The sequence below is a fragment of the Diceros bicornis genome, chromosome 31 (genome assembly GCF_020826845.1).
Source record: "Diceros bicornis minor isolate mBicDic1 chromosome 31, mDicBic1.mat.cur, whole genome shotgun sequence".
In the NCBI taxonomy this organism is placed as follows: Eukaryota; Metazoa; Chordata; class Mammalia; order Perissodactyla; family Rhinocerotidae; genus Diceros; species Diceros bicornis.
In genome coordinates this window covers 32,182,691-32,198,863 of record NC_080770.1, presented here as the reverse complement: position 1 = coordinate 32,198,863, position 16,173 = coordinate 32,182,691, and the positions used below count along the sequence as shown (strand labels likewise).

General features: G+C 55.4%; 1 protein-coding gene across 3 annotated transcripts in view; it reads left to right on the top strand.

The window, feature by feature from the left end:
- Positions 1 to 13,869, top strand: part of PRR5L (proline rich 5 like) — a 73,248-nt gene extending 59,379 nt beyond the window's left edge. For all 3 annotated transcript variants that reach the window (XM_058527137.1, XM_058527136.1, XM_058527138.1), the window contains exons 8-9: positions 1,511 to 1,637; positions 11,045 to 13,869. In XM_058527137.1, the coding sequence (XP_058383120.1) occupies positions 1,511 to 1,637; positions 11,045 to 11,439 (522 nt within the window). In that variant the 3' untranslated portion in view covers positions 11,440 to 13,869. The remainder of the gene's footprint in view (positions 1 to 1,510; positions 1,638 to 11,044) is intronic.
- The last annotated feature ends 2,304 nt before the right edge of the window (positions 13,870 to 16,173 follow it).

Below are 16,173 nucleotides of genomic sequence, written 5' to 3'. Positions count from 1 at the left end.
ATGCCTCAGCGCAGGCTGAGCGGAATTGGAGCCAAGAGGGCATGAAAAGCCATGGCCTTCTCCCCGTCGCCGCCCTCTCCCCTCGCTGCCCTCTCCCCCTCGCCGCCCTCTCCCCCTCGCCGCCCTCTCCCCCTCGCCCCTCGCCGCCCTGTCCCCTCGCCGCCCTGTCCCCATCGCCGCCCTCTCCCCTCGCCGCCCTGTCCCCATCGCCGCCCTCACCCCATGGCCGTCTTCGAGTGCCAGGAGGCCTTATTGAAGGCACTCAGGTTTTCTCTGCATCTCCTCCCTTTCGACCCCTTCCCAGCCCCAAACTCCAAGTCTTCTGCAGTGTAGCCCCCTCCTCAGGCTCCTCTGTTTCCTTAAGCCGCCCCCTCCCTCCCTCCACCGCCCCAGCCACCCCGCCTCAGTGTGATGGAGCCGACAGGGGCTGAGTCAGCCTGTTTCCTTGGAGGCTTCCATCTTACCCTGCGATCCCCAACCTGTAGGATTGGCCTCCTTGCTTCATTGCCTGTGACCGTCTTTCCCTCCAATCCCCGAACACTTCAGTGCAGTGGAGAGTTTTTACTTTTTAAGGGAAGGTGATTTAAAATCTATTGCTTTGAGAATTTGACGGGACGACCTGTTGGGCTGAGCACAGCCCCCATGGAGCCTTGTCTCTGCTCCCCTGCAGCCCTCAACATGAGAGCATGGCTTCGAGTCCTTTCCAGGGAGAGACTGAATTCCCCGGGAGTCTGTTGGTTTTCTAGAAAACACTGGTGACTGCTGTGGTCACTTGTTTTAGCTGGTGTTTGCTCTGGGCTTGGCTCCAAGGGCTCCTGTTACGCTGGGCTTTTGAACTGACTCCTCATCTTGGTGCTGAGCTATGTTTGGTTCCACAATGACTCTTCTTTCCTTCTACCATTCTGGACTTTTCCATATTCTGTCCCCTTTCTCTTCTAGCCTGGTAACAAGCGGCAGTAAGATGTGCTTGGAGCCAGACAGCCTGGTTCCTGTCCCATGTTTTTGCCACTTACCAGCTGTGTTTTCCTGGGCAAGTTACTTAAGATCTCTGGGTCTTCATTTCCTCATCTGTAGAAGGGGGATGATGAGAGCACCTTCCTCCTTGGGTTGCTGGCAGGCCTCTGCTTGATACGCGTACAGTGCTCATAGCAAGTGCCTGCAGGCCGAGTGTGAAGCAGTTACTGTGACAGCGGGGGTGGGATTACTGTGGCTGGGACCAATCAGACCTCAGCCCTGGAGCTGGAGTGGGGACAGTCCAGCTGCCCTGCACTGGCGGGGCTCAGTGGGAGCAGCCACCATGGTACCAGCCATGTACCATTCTGATCACCGTGACCCATGACAAGTGACTCGGGCTTCAGGCTTCAGTTCCCTTTGTTCTGGCCACGAGGGTGCTGCCTGCCGGCATCCCTGCCTTGTACATAGGAGGTGGGCAGTCAGGGTTTGTTGACTGGGTGCCAGCTGGCTGTGGCCACTTTGACTGACCTTTGTTTCTCTTGATGTTCCTTTCCAGAGTGTTCACGAGCCCACAGGCCCAAGTGAGGGTTATCTGCAGCTGGAGGAGCTGGTGAAGCAAGTGGTGTCTCCTTTCCTCGGCATCAGCGAGGACCGTGGGGTCTCGGGCCCCACGTTCACACTGGGTAAGGGACACAGCTCTCAGGCTGCTGGGAGCCTTGGAGATCACACTACCGGCTACGTGTTACTGAGCCCCGATCACGTGCTAAGCCCTTTGCTTCCAGTGTGGTTCCGTGCAAATCTGCATGTTCATCACTCACATATCCCGGCTGGCCCGTGTTGCGGTACTGTCCCCGATACTGTGCCTCTGGGGTGGTGTTCGTCTGATCCGTATCTTTGATCAGCAGTTTTGATCTTTTTCGTGGGCTGCCACGTTAATTCTCCCATATCTGATACCAGAAACTGTGCCCTGTTGCGCCCCGCCCCCACCTGAGGGGAAATCCACCCAGGCTGGATTTTCCTGTGAAAGCAGCCCGAAATGTGAAGCCAGCTGGTTGCGAGTGTGGCCTGATGATGTGGAACTGCTGTCCCCACTCATTTCTGTAGGTACCGCCAGGGCCTTCAGGCCCAGGAAAGGGGCTCCTGGATTTGGGGACCAATCCTGTCGGGGCCTTTTTCAGTGGCTGTGAAGCTCGTATTAGTGAGTGTCAGGCTCTGTCCAGGCCCCCTGGAGAATCTGGAGATGAATGGATCTGTTCCTTCTCGCAGAGAGCCCATCGTCCCCATGGGAAATTGCTCTATAATAAGGCTTATCCTCCAAGACGCTCCTCAGTCACTGCCTGAAATGAAAGTCCCTAACAGCAGGAACTTTGTGTGGTGTTCTGTCTCCAGCAATGGGAGTGGTGCCTCGTGCACAGCAGGCACTCAAAAAAAGATCTGTTTGGTGGATGGCAGGCACCGGTACCCTGAGGCCGGGGGGCCCAGCACCCGCAGAGAGGGGCGGAGGTGGAGAGAGAGTCCCTGGATTTGGAAGCTTTTGCCCCCTCTTGTTGCTTGAATGGAGTTGAACTGAGCCTCAAAGGAGGGAGAGGAGCGGCCGCCAGGGAGGGTCCCGCCCTCCTGGGCTCACCACTGCAGAAGGCAGGGCGGCCGCGGTTCTCACGGCACCTTTGGGTTTCTCTGGAGACACCAGCATAACCAGAGCCGCCACAAATGGAGGGTGTGGGCTCCAGCCTGCTGCCTGCCAGGTCCCCCGTCCCTCCCGCCCTCCTTTGCTCCCTCATTCCACCCAGGAGCTGGAACAAGCCAGAGCAGACGTGACAGCTGAGGGCAAACAGTCTCCTGCCCTCCTGGCCGTGAGCTGGGTACCACGTGGCCATGCCCTGCCTGGAGTCCCCCTTCCTGCTCGGCTCCCTGAGTCTGGGGTGGGAGGTTAGCTGGGCCTTGGCAGGGACTCCACCCTCGGCTGGGCCTGGAGCCGGAACGAGGGGAGATTTGGAAGGTTGTTCAGTGAGGACTCACTCTAAGAGGGGGTACCTTCAGCTTTCAGCGAAAGTACGAATAATATACCCTTTTGTCAGATTATAAAGCAAAGGCCTTGAACCGAGGACAATCCTTGCCTCTGGGGTGTTGTCTCAGTAGGTGCAGAGAAGGAAGGAAATGACCCTCTTTTGATTTATTATTATTATTATTTCAACCAATGTGTCCTGAGACCCTGTCTGGCACCTCGTGAGGTGCTGCAGGTGCATCTGTGGACTGAACCCGCCCATCCCTGCCCTCTGGCGCACGGTCCAGTGAGGAAGTCACAAACAACAGATGATGACGTCAGCGTACAAGTGCTCTGAGCGGAGGAAGTTCAGGGGCCTCGGGGCACAGCAGAGGGACTTCACCTCCACCGGGAAATCAGGGAAGACTACCCGGAGGAAGTGATATCTGTGATGGGACCTGGAGGATGAATACAAGATAGCTGAGTAGATGGGGAGGGAAGACTGTCCCAGGCAAAGGGAAGGATCTTTGGGAGGGTTTTGGGGTGGGAGGAGTGGGGAGCAGGAGGGCGCAGCATTTGAGGAACTGAAAGAGCTGCAGAGTTGCAAAGTGGCTGATGGAAGGGGAAGCCACTGGACACAGACCGCGTCCTGGGCGCTGTGCTGGGTGGGCTGGGTAGCAGGCCACGGGGTAGGCACTGCTGTTCCCATTTTACAGGTGAGGCAAATGAGGATTAAGGTCGCTTGGCTATTGGAGCCAGGCTTCCAAAGCCCCAAAGTCTGCACTTTCCCGGCTGTCCCACGGAATCCACCCTCACCCCCCAACCTCTGTCTACTCCTGGGGTGACTATGATTTTACTGAGGGACAGCTAAGGAGGTGGTCCTTTCATCTCATTCCTTAGCCCAAGAGGTATCTGGGACCAGACATTTCATCCCAAACCTCTGGATACTCAAAAGCTACCATGGCCACAGGGGTGTCCTTCCTTGTCGAGGACGTCCTTTCCAGATAGAGGAGGACTCCCCGGGCCTCAGTCTCTCCTCAGTAAATGGAGACAATCACATTCATTCTGCCTGTGGGAGAGAGGTGTTGATGACCGGCTGAAGTAAAGACTGAGGAGAGGTGTCAGACGTCCCTGTACCCACGGGAGGCCTCTGCCGTGGTCCACGCTGGGCCTGACGGGGGCGGGAGTGGTCAAGGCAGCTGGGCCGATTGTCCCCAAAGCCACCGCTTGTCAAATGCCTGTCATATCCCAGGTGCTGACCAGGGGCTTGGCACGTATTCACATCCTCCTCGCCCATCCTGCTGAGGGGTGGGTACCTTGGTCTCAGAGTTAAGAAACGTCCCCAGTGTCACACACCGGGCAGGTGACCAGAGCCAGAGAAGTGGCTCCAGGGGCTCCTCACTCACCACCTGCCCAGGTGCGACCCTGGAGGGAGTCTTGGCACGTCTCTGTTCCTGCCAGGCAGGCAATGGGCGTGAGTAGTGAGCCTCAGCCCTGCATATGCAGGGCCAGCTTCACGGAGAAAAGAAGTCTGAGCCCTGGTGGAGTGAGTGTGAGTGTGTGTGCCCTCCCCTGCAAAGCTGTTACTTTCCTAGGGCAGAGGGAGTGGGGTGAGGAGGACGACAGGGACGTGGTAAAACAGGCGGCTGTGTCAGAGGCCAGGCCACACCCTACCTTCCTAGTTCCCAGGTGCCCAGCCGCTGGCCTGGCCGCGCAGGCCTCCGAGGGAGCCGGCGCGGGCCTCTCCGCTCGGCCTCTCAGGCGCGGCCTCCACAGCTCGCCCTGCCCCGTGTCTCAGGGAGGGCCCTTTTCCTCAAGACACGGTAACTACTTGTGACAAACAGGCGTGCACGGGCTTTCGGGTGCCCGGGCCTGGAGAGGGACGCCCACCACGGCTTGGTGTGCAGGGTCTCAGTGCCTGCATTATGGCGGCCACTCCCCTGGGCTCCGCTGGCGAGCCTGGGAGGTCAAAGGCCTGGGAACCGAGTCCCTCACAGAGGGCCTGAGGCCCGCCTCATGCAGGCCTCGCTTCTCTCTGGGGGTGTGAAAGGAGCTGCCACTGCTGGCTCCGGTGCAGGGGATGAATGCCAGCGCTCAGCGGGCCCTGGTGACCGAGGAAGGAAGAGGGGCTCCCCCTCCACCTCGCCCCACTCCGTGTGAAAGGCAGGAGGGCACCTGGAGGTAGGCGCCAGCTCAGGGGCAGGAGCCAGCCCCCTCCCTGCTCAAGGGGCACCACTGCAAGGGAGGGACCAGGTTTTAGGCCCAGGGGGTGCTCACAGCTTAATCAGTCCCTGAATGGGAGATTTCCCTCTGAGGGGCAGGCCCCAGCTTTCCCTGGTGCAAAGCAGAAAAAGAGAGGCAGACAGCAGGCAGCAGCAGCGTGGGCCTGGCGTTCCATCTGAAGGCTCCCTGCCGAGGGGCCCAGCGGGCCGACCCCAGGGGGCGGCGGCTGATGTACCTGTCTGGGGCTGGCTCTGGAGTCGGTGGGAGTTAGTGAGGAAACGCTGCCTGCCCAGGGCACTCACGGCCCAGCTGCCCCTGTGGTCTGGGCTCTGCCCACACCCAGTCTTGGGAACCAAAACATTCCGCCCAGAAAGCAGAAGGAAGAGCTGCAGGCCTCTCCCACGAGTCATGGGCCTGGAGCAGCCGTAAGGAGGGAGGCAGCCCGAGAAGAAGCGGGGCCTTGGAAGCCACAAGGGCTGCGCTTCAGCTGTGTGGCCTGGAGTCGCATCTCTGAGCCCCTGAGGGCTGCGCACAGAGGAGGCAGAAGCTGCCCCGTCTCCCACCAGGGCCCAGGCCGAGCTGCCACCTGCTGTCTGGGCCCGGGCCCCAGCTAGAGCAGCCCTGCCCTGTGGAGCCACTCCAGATGAGTTGTGTCTGCCTCCCTGCTCCCTCCCCTGGGCCCCACACCACGTATTCTGGCCCTTGCCGTCCTGTGTAGTCCTGGCCTGATCATTTCAGTCTCCCCCTTAGACGGAGCCTGTTGAGGACAGGGAGCGTGTGGGTCCCCGGGTTTCCTGAGCCCTGGCACCCCCTCTCCTCTCAGGGAGTCAGTGAGTGGCCAGGCTGGGGTCAGTCAGTCCCTCTCGGAGGAGCAGGCCGTCTGAAAGGACCCCCCTGCAGGACCGTCCTCTCTGAATCCCCAGGTGCTCTCGTCTGTACCTCTGCCCCGACATTTGTCACGTGGACCTGGTTTTAACAGCTATTTAGCAGGCCGCCCAGTGGTCGTGAGCGGGGGCTCTGCTGTCAGCCCTGGGCTCGCATCCTGGTCTCATCCCTGACTGTGACGGTGAAGTCAGTTAGCAGCTCAGCTTCACGTTCCCTTTCTGCAGAATGCTCGGAAGGATCACGTCAGTGACGCGCCTCCTTTTTTGTTACAGTACCGAGCACGCAGAAGACGCTCAGGTAATGACTGCTTCTGAGACCAACCCCGCCCCACCCCCTCCATACACGCTGAGCAGGGCGCGGGCTCAAGCCCCTGTGCCAGGCCCCTTATCAGATTTATGTTTCCCTTCTCAGCAGCCAGCACAGCATTCTACACATAGTAGCTCAAGAAGTGTTTGTTGAAGGACAGGGGCAGGCGTCCTGGGGACCCCCTCCTCTGAGCTGGCCACCCTCAGTGTGGCCCCAGCTCTCAGCAGCAGCCGAAGTAGCCACTCTCGTCAGTTGGCTGCCTGTTGAAGCCTCCAACGGCTTCGGGCTGCTGGACTAACGTGAGAGGTGGAGGACGTGCGGGCCCCCGTCCACGACACCTTTCCTGGCTCATTCTCCCCAGTTGGGGCCATGGAGATCATCAGACGAATTCTCATTTCCTCCAGAGATGCTGCATGTGTCCACCGTGCACGTCTGTCCCCTGTGGCCTCAGCTCGCCCGATGTCCCCTCTGGGCCCAGCCTTTGTTGCAGCTCTTTCCTCTTCCCAGGCTGCCTGCCCCATCCATGTCTGCCCATCCCAAGTCTTAGCCACGCTGAAAAGTCTAACACGAGTACCGCTCCTTTCCAGACACCCCTCCCCAAGCAGAATCATCCCCTGGGTCCCCCACACTCCCGTAAAACAGCACTGGAGTCTCTGTCAACGATAGACACGGTGTAGCTGCTGTCTGCTCCCTCAGCTCTGCCGTCCGCACAAACCCGCCTGCTCCCGCCGGCAGCCGCCCAGTCTCAGCAGCACAGAGATCTGCACGCAGTGCATACTCCTCGAACAGCCCAGCCAGTCCTGCCAGGCTGGGTGTAGAGTTCGGGCCACGACGTGGGTTTCCCACCCGCCAAGCTCAAGTGCTGGCTTTTAGCAGCAGCAGGAGAGAAATGAGTTGTTTTCAAGGGCATTTTTTAAAGGATGGTTCTTTAATAGGGTCCTTGCTTCTTTGAACTTTTCCAGTGCTTCTGTTTTATAGTCATCGATTTTTGTGGTCATAAAAGTAACACATGGTTATTGTAAAAATGTGGGAACATGACAGAAATGTGTGGCTTAGAGGGTTTGAGCACCTGTGCTTCAGAGAGAACCCCTGTCAACGCCTGGCCTAGACTCTTCTGTCTTGGCGTCTTGTCTCCTGTTTGTTATTCCCCAGAGAGGGGGCCAGTGACCCAGCCTCCCCCAGACTGCACAGCCTCTTGTCTGGACCTGCAGGGGCTGGTGTTTGCTCTTACCTGACTTCAGAGGGTGGGCCGGCTCAAGAAGCACGTCCTCCAAGGGCAGCAGCGTGTGGTGGGGAGAGTCTGGGCCCTGCCCTTCAGAACCTACGAGAATGGGCTGAGCCGCAGTCTGCCCCATCTGAACAACGGGGATGATGAAATATGATTGTTATTGCCAAACAGCTCCCTTGGGGCTCCAAGCCAGTGGACTTGGTGACTTAGTCCTCAGGGTTAGGATTTCATTCTCTTGTCGTTGTTTGTGGACATATGTATACACAGGGCATATAAAACCACCCAGTGACGGGCACTGCTGAGAGCTGAGCAGATGGACACGGCAGGTCTCACTGCGATGCCCATCCAGGACCATGAGCTTTGGAAGTGACCATAGCATGTGTCGGGGGCCCCCAGATCCAAGGGAAGAGCTGGGAGTAAACCGACACAGCAGAGGCCGCCTGTCCCCAAGGCACTGTCTGCTTTCCCCATGATCCTGGCAGAGCCCAGGGAACGTCAACGCTGTCAGGCCCCTCTGCTTTGCTCCCTGCTGCATCCCCTGCTGGGAGACGGAGCGTGTTCTTTTGGGGTCTTCAGGGTCTCAGGGATCCTGTGGGAGCCGAGGAAAGCCATGACAGGCAAAATGGGGTGGGTGGTTGGAAGTCTGGGAGAGGGGCAGTTGAAAAGAAGAGGGCTTGAACAGCGCCCCCCCATTCCTCAGGCCTCCATCCTCAACCTCCTCTGCCTTGCTGGGGTCTTGCATCCAGCGCCCGACGCAGATGCGGCGGCCAAGCTGGAGAAGAGGCGGGTGCCTCTAGGGCAGCACGGGAGGAGGCTGCGCTGGAAGCGAGGAGGTGCAGGGGTGCCGAGGTCCCTGTCCTGGCCCAGTCCTTGTGGAGGTGGGGAGAGGAGAGGCCCTGGGCATTGGGGTGTTGCTGCTATATAGGCTTCCTCTTTTGGAATCTTCTCCCTGGATTTTACTTGCTTGACTGTTTGGTTCTTCTCCCGCCTCTCCAGCCCATCCTAGGGTTTCCTTCCTTCTTGAGAGGCAGAGGGGCTCACTGGTGAAGATGCTCGGCCTCTGGAGGCCAGGCCGTCTTCCAGCCCCAGCTATGCCTCCTCGTGGTAACACTGGGCAGGCTATTTGCCCTCATGGTGCTTTAGCTCCCCCTCGGTGACACGGCAATAATGGCAACAGGCCCCGCCTCACGAGGTGGAAAGGACTCACACCTGGAAGGTGCTGAGAACAGTGCCCGCCGTTCTCAAGTGCTCAGCGTGTGCTGGCTGTGAGTGATTTAATCGTTCATTCCCGTGAGCCCTCGGGCGGCATCCGCCCCCTCGTGCAGGCATGCAAGAGAATGACTTAGTCTCGACCCCTCTTCCTCTTCAGAGAGGTCACGTTTACTCTGAGGGTTACAGCCACTGGGGACTCCAGAGTTTTCACATCCCAAAATGTTTTTTTCTCATTATGAAAGAAATGCATGCACATGGAATAAAATTTGGAAAATATTTTTAAAAAGGATAAAGAAGAAACTTTAAAAATCACTAGTAATCCTTCTACCCTTCTGCTGTTGCTATTTTGATGTTAGATATAGACTTCCTGGTTTTTATACATATGTGTGCATGTATGTGTGTGAATACACCACCTAGTATAACCCCAGTTTTGTTTAAAAAAGGAAAAAGTGCATATAATAATGTTTATATTCTGCTTTTGTCACCAAATATTATTATTTTGTGAACATTTTCTTACGTCCTTCAATATTTTTTGAAAAGATCCGAATTTCTATCTGTAGCCAAAACTTCTTTCCCCCAGTTCAAACTTGCAGATCCGTCGGCTTTTTCCCAGCCCCTCCCCGTCGTCCTGTCGCACAGCCCGGCGCTGCCGCCATCCTGAGTCCTCTTCTCCCCTCCCTGGGCATCTTGCCTGTTGGCTCCTGTAGTGCGGTCTCGGGGGGCTCCAGCCCGTGCTCCTCCTTGCCTCGCCCTCATCACCACCACGACTCGAGTTGCTGTCTTGGTCACCTGTCACCTTGACTCTGATGTTAGTGCTCATTTTTTTCCACATGTAATCCATATTTATTGTAGAAAATTATACATGGTCTCCCTGGCTTTCCTGACTCCTGGCCTCTCAGTCTCCAACCGTGCACGCTCCTGCCAGGTGAATCTTCCTGAAGCCCAGCCCCCATCCTGCCTACACCTGCAGTGCCGCCTGTTCCCCACCCCATGGCTTGTCTATTGATCACAGATGGTTCCATCTGGCTTCCGAGGGGCTTCCTACGACATGGCTCACCCTGCCTGCCTGGGCGCATCTCCCCTGATTCACGTAGGTTGTGTTCTGGCCAAGCTGTGGCCCGCTGTGCTCAGGCTGCTCCCATTGCTCAGGACGCTGTCACCCCTGCTCCCTTCTGGGAGTTCTGCTACTCGGAAGGCATATCTCCAGTGTACATCCTCCCTGGCAAGTTTCCTGATTGTCTCCACATGGGTACACTTTTTCCTCTCTTTGAACCCCACGTACTTGGCTTGTCCTTCCCTTGGATATCTAGCCTGTTACAGGTATCTGTGCGCTTTGCATGGCAGCTGGGACGAGCGAGGTCTGGAGTGAGACAGACCATGTGTGAGTCTCAGCTCTCCTACATTCTAGCTGTGTGAGTGTGGCTAAGTTATTACCTCTCTGATACTCAGCTTTCTCTTCTGTAAAGCAGGAACTGATAATACATCATGACTTAGGTTCAGTTTTTAGGAGGATTCAAAAGATGAATACATGTCAAGTTTCTGGAATGTGGTGAGAGCTCAAGCAGCAGCCGTTGTATAACAATAATTCGTGTCCAGTCCTCCTCTTTGTGTCTGCCTCCATGGAGCCTAGCCCATTCGTCGATGATGCTAAAGGCTGTTGGAATCCAGAGTATTGAGTTGAACAGACATGGGTCTCAGACCACGGTCCTGGCTGGAAGAGAAGGAGCGTTGGGAGTCCCGGGTCAGGACGATTTGGAGGGTGTCCCACTGCCCGAACTGTGATAGCTGAGGGGCCCCCAGTTACCTCTTCCTCTGGATTTAAGCTTACGTTGATACTGCAGAGGCTGTGTCCAGCTGAATGGAACCAGAGGGCTTCTTTTGGAAGCTGGTCTAGCCAGTGCTCAAGTCTTCAGAGGAGACTGATTGACAGGGAATTTAGGGCAAATCCAGTGAAGCTCACGCAGCAGCTGGGAAAGAGAGAGTCCCTTGAACCTGATCTATCGAGGAAAGGCCTTTGGTCACCCCTGTTATGGGGCGAGGCTTGGTCAGGGGCAGTATCTGGCACAAACAGATAAAGTTGCAAGAGACACATGTCGACATCCCAACTTCCTGGCTTGCATTCCAGCAGGCTTCCCCTAATGCTGTTCCTGCAGGTGGAGCCACCCGCTCCCTCTTCCCCCAGATTGATCAGGAGCTTTGGACCCCTACTCTCCCCTCCGCCATTACAGCCTTTGCTGGTTTTTCTCTTGCAGCCAGGCGCCACTCCAGGGTCCGGCCCAAGGTCACTCTCCTGAACTATGCCTCCCCGATGACCACTGTCAGCCGGCCCCTGAACGAGATGGCCCTGACCCCACTGACAGAGCAAGAGGGGGAGGCCTACCTAGAGAAGTGTGGCAGCGTCCGGCGGCACACGGTGGCCAATGCCCACTCGGACATCCAGCTGCTGGCCATGGCCACCAGGATGCACTCAGGCTTGGGCGAGGAGCCTGGCAGTGAGGACAAGCGCCTGCTCCTGCCGCCCAGCTTCCCCCCGCCCCACCGGCAGTGCTCCAGCGAGCCCAACATCACCGACAGCCCTGATGAGCTGGAGGAGGGGGCGGGGGGCAGCCAGGAGGACTCGGAGCTGAACTGTGCCTCCCTCAGCTGAAGGCCCACCTCTGGACTTCCCAGCTCCTGCCTGGCAAGCAGGATGGGGACGGCTCCATCCCCAGCGAGCACGAGGGGCTATTCCTTTGGGCGATGCTGCCTTGTGGCTTTTCGGGTACAGGCCTAGTCTGAGTGCCCCGGGGAAATCCTTGTTGTCAACCCCTCCATTGTTGTGACTGTGACCACCTCTCTGCAGCCACACAGACTCAATTGCCTCATGTTCTCTGTCTGACTTCCAGCCTTGCCTGCCTGACTCAGATCCTCATCTCTGGGCCTTTTCCCCTCGGATATTGGACTGTCCGTTGCTCCCAATGATATATCCCAGTGCCCCTGGCATTCCCGTAGCAGGAGCTTGTCTGGGCCACACAGAACCATCCAGGACGTGTTGGCTTTCAGAGTCCCCTTTAGGTTCCGGTGATGCAGAGGCTTGTGGGTGAAAAGAGGTAATCGAGAGGTACCTCTGCTCCTGTCTTATTGAGTGAGGGTAGACTGCAGCCCTACCAAGCACGACCCTGGGAATGCACCTCCCTTGTTTTAGTTTCAGAATTACTGGGGAAGAGTTGCCTCCCTTGTGGGTGAGGGTCCATCCTCACCTATATCCAGACCCTCCATGCCGCCTTGGGCTTTTGGCGCAGGCGGCCACAAGGCTGGAGACCCCCCGTCTCTGATTAAGCCTTGGCATTTCCCTCTCAGGCTTCCTCCCACGCTCAAGGCACTAACCTCCCCGGAGCAGTAGCTGGTGCCTTCCTCCCTCTCTCATTTCAGAAACTGGCCATTTTCCTAGTGGGTGCGGGGCCAGCTGATACCAAACAACTAGTCTGTTCCTGGATTTGACTTGAATTCTTTAAATGTGCATCGTTTCAAAAAAATTGTTGCAAATATTTGCACGTGGGATCTTGCACTGCTCATTTCCAACGGTGTGTGGCTTCAAACTAAAAAGTAAGCAACCCTCCTAAAAAAGGAGATTGGCAGTGGTTCAGGGTGGAAGTGCTCCGTGGTGGGCAGGGTGCATGGGCTGCAGAGCTCTGGAAGCAGCCGGACCTGAATACAGAATGGCCTGTGTTTGTGAGTGCTGTAGTTTAGAGGAAAAGCTGCCTTGAGGTAGGGGACTCAGCGTGCCTCGTGAACAGAGGGTTGTAGCCAGTGGGATGTCTCAGTGCTTCACAGGGTGAAGGGGAAGATGTGGGGGGGACCTTTTGGAGAGATATTCATTCCCTGTGAATAAAGAGGTGCCCGGAAGTGCCTGAAATTTCTAACATGTGAGGCCTCAAGATGCTTTTTGGGGCAGCAGCCTTTGGTACTGTGCTGTATCCTTAACACTGTTCCCTCTGGGCCTGAGCAGTTTATTCACTCTGAATCCCTGTTCTTCTCTTCATATTTGCCTATTGGCCCCACTAATTACAGCTCCAGAAAAAAGAGAAGGCTCCTCTGGACCCTTCTGGCAGCTTCTAGGTATCCTGTTAGTCTCTGCAAGGTTGTTCATGAAATCTCAGAGACCTGAGCCAGCCTGGCTTCCAATATGGCAGGGGGTGCTGGGAGAGGATGAGGCCAGTTTCAGCTGCCAGCGGGGGAAGAAATCTTCTAAGCTCATCCAAGCCTTGACGGCATTTCCCTTCTGGGGGAAGATCTGAAATATGACCAGAGTCGTGCTTTTGATGGCTTGTAATTTGGAAATTTTGTTTAAGAACTTGTTTCATTTTCATCCTTCTAAGACTGATGGAAGAGAAATGTCCAAAGGAGATCTTCTGAGGATTCCAAACCAAAAATAATCTCTGTGTATGTGTTGGATAAAGTCCACAAATTGACTAACATGCATTAGGCAAATGGAACATCAGTAAGTAGCAACATGATGATTTATTTAACCGATGGCTTCTGTCCTTATTGGTATACTATAGCACTTGGGACTAGTATTTATTGATCCAAGCAGAGTAATCAATCATGCTTGGGTTTGCTTTTTTAGTTTACAACATTAACAATATATATGTTTTAAAAATCTCTTTTCCATATACCAAATGCTCCTGATGAAGACAGCAGTCATCAGTTAAATACGTGAGCTCTTAGGTTGAGAATGGGAGTGTCAGTTCAGATCCAGTATCCTTAATTGCTGATGACTGTTAGCCAGTTTAAAACTTCACCTTTGATGTACAATAAATATTTCAGACTGTATGTATAAAAATTTTCTTGATGTTTATGGGCATTTTAGCCATCAGAAATATTGCAAGAGTGACAGCTGTAGTGTTTTTAACCACTTTTTCTCCCCTTGATGAGATGAAGATTGATTTTTGCTATTTAAGCTAGGATCTTCCTGTGGCTGAGGTTTAATGACAGGAAGTGATCACGACTCTAAATTCGGAGTGAGCTCACAAACCAAAAACCTTTCATGTTGTCTGTTTCCAAACCGGATTCAATAAACACCGTTTTGTACATGTTACCCTGCCCCCACATTGCGTGTCTCGATTGCACTTGCAAGCACAGCAGTCCATTAGATCTTTATGCGTCCTGTCCTCATGCTTCCTGTGTCTGCCTCCCTGCCTCCACTCCAGGGTTAGGCAGCAGCCTCAGCTCAGCCGGTCCCTCCTGGGTTTTGTTTGCCATCCTCAGTGGCACCGGCAAGTCATTTCCTGGAGAAACAGCCTGTCTGCAGCGCCTTGGAAACACTGAACAAAGTCTGAGAGGGCAAGGCCTCTTCTAAAACCACCTTGGTCTCTTCCCAGAGTGTGTGACCCAGAGGGAATACTTTTACCGTATTTACTCATGGACTGTGTCCTCATATATTCCCCTCTGATTGTCTGGCACAGGGAATTTATAATATTTTACTCTCTAAGTTTTCCTAGGAGGGCTGGAGCAGCATAAGCCTGTGGCCTCTGAAGGCTTAGCATTCAAAGAGGTGTGACCTGAACTGGGTGAAGATCCTGGAGGACGTAGAGGGGAGTGTACTGTACATTTTGCTTGAGCCCTCAGAGGCTGTAACTGGGGAGAAGAACCGCTGAGTGTTCTGCCGGGTAGATTTCATGTCACTGGTGCGCCCCCATGTTCTCTCGGCCATCCACTCCCACTACCCACCAAACATTTGTGGACCTGCCACTGTGCGTAGGCAATTTCCTTGGGCTGGGGACGCAGAGATGGACAGATAACTAAGGTGCCTGTTCTCTGGGAACTTACATTCTGATGAGGGAATCATGTTGACAGGTATTTCAAATGGTGAACACCAGATGAAATAAAATGGCAGAATGCAGTGACTAGGGGTGATGCGAGGGTGCCCTAGGGAAGGTGGCTAAGGATGGTCTCTCTAAAATTGATTTGAGCTGAGACCTGAATGATAAGGAGCCAGCCTTACAGTCTGCTTTCGTTTCCTATCACTGCTGTAACAAATTACCACAAGTTAGTGGCTTAAAACAGCACATGTTTGTTATCTCTGTAGGCTGGAAGTTGACATGGGTCTCGCTGGGCCAAGATCAAGGTGTCAGCAGGGCTGCCGTTGTCTCCTCTCTAAGGGAGAATCCATTTCCCTGTCTTTGCCAGCTTCTAGAGGCCACCCACACTCCTTGGCTCACGGCCCCCCTTCATCTTCAACGCCAGCAATGGTGGGTTGAATCCCTCTCACATCGCATCACGCCAGCCTACATTCTGCCTCCCTCTTCCACTTTTAAGGACCCTTGTGATTCCATTGGGCCCACCGGATAATCCAGGATAATCTCTGTCTTGTGATGTCTGTCTGTGGGCACTGCCTCTGCAGCCCCCTCTCTGACATCTCTTTCCGTAGGAGAAAGGCAGCCACGTGGTGTGCTGGGGACCCTAGGAGGATGAGAGTGCATTGGGCAGGCAAGTGCTGGTCTTGGTGTCCAGGGGAGACTGGCTGGCCTGGGCCAGGGGCCTTTAAGCCTGACTTCCACCCAGCATGGCCCCGACTCTCAGGGTGACGATTCTGGAGCCCCTCCCTCAAACCCTTCTCTTCCTGTGTCATGTGCCTTCAGGCCCTCATCGTCCCCTGTCTGGACTTCTATGACTTGGTACTTCCTGTATTTGTCCCCAGACACCATCCCTCCCTATGGACACCACCAACTGATCGTTCTAAAATGCAATCCCTGCTTAAAACTTTTCCCTGGCTTCCAATAAACTCCACACACCTGAACTTGACTCCAGGGTCCTTCCCAAGCTGGCCCCCACCTGCCTCTCTGGCCTCCTTTGCTGCTCTCTGACTCCCTGAGAACAAGCGTCAGTCTCCCCAGGACTGGTCATTGTCCAGGGAAGCTGCCTTCCACCTCCATACCCTCCCACCTTCCTCCTGCTGCTCCCTCTCCCTGGGGGCCCTCCCCACAGCTTCTCCAGGTAGAAGGAGCCACTCCTGCCTCATTCTCAGGTGCACGTGCCAGGAAGGCAGGGATGTGTAAGATTTCTGTTTGCATGCCTGGGGCCTAGCAACACAGAGAAAGTTCTAAGTCATGTGCATTAAATGAATTAGTAGGATGGTGATAATTCTGATCTCCACCCCTTCGCTCCCCAGTATTTGCAGAAAGGGCCTTCCTTCACCCTCTTTCCTTTCTCCCTCGGCAGGGACCTTCCCCAGGCTACTCCCTAAGCATGTTCCAGCTAGGCTACCTAGTGGCCAGGGGACCTGTGAACATAGGTAGGGGCCAGGTCTGAGCCCTTCCCTGCAGCCCCTCCCCTCCCTGCTCCAGCCAGTGGCTGCTGTGTCCCTGCAGAGAGCTAACCCTGTCCCCAGGGCTGCTGCTTT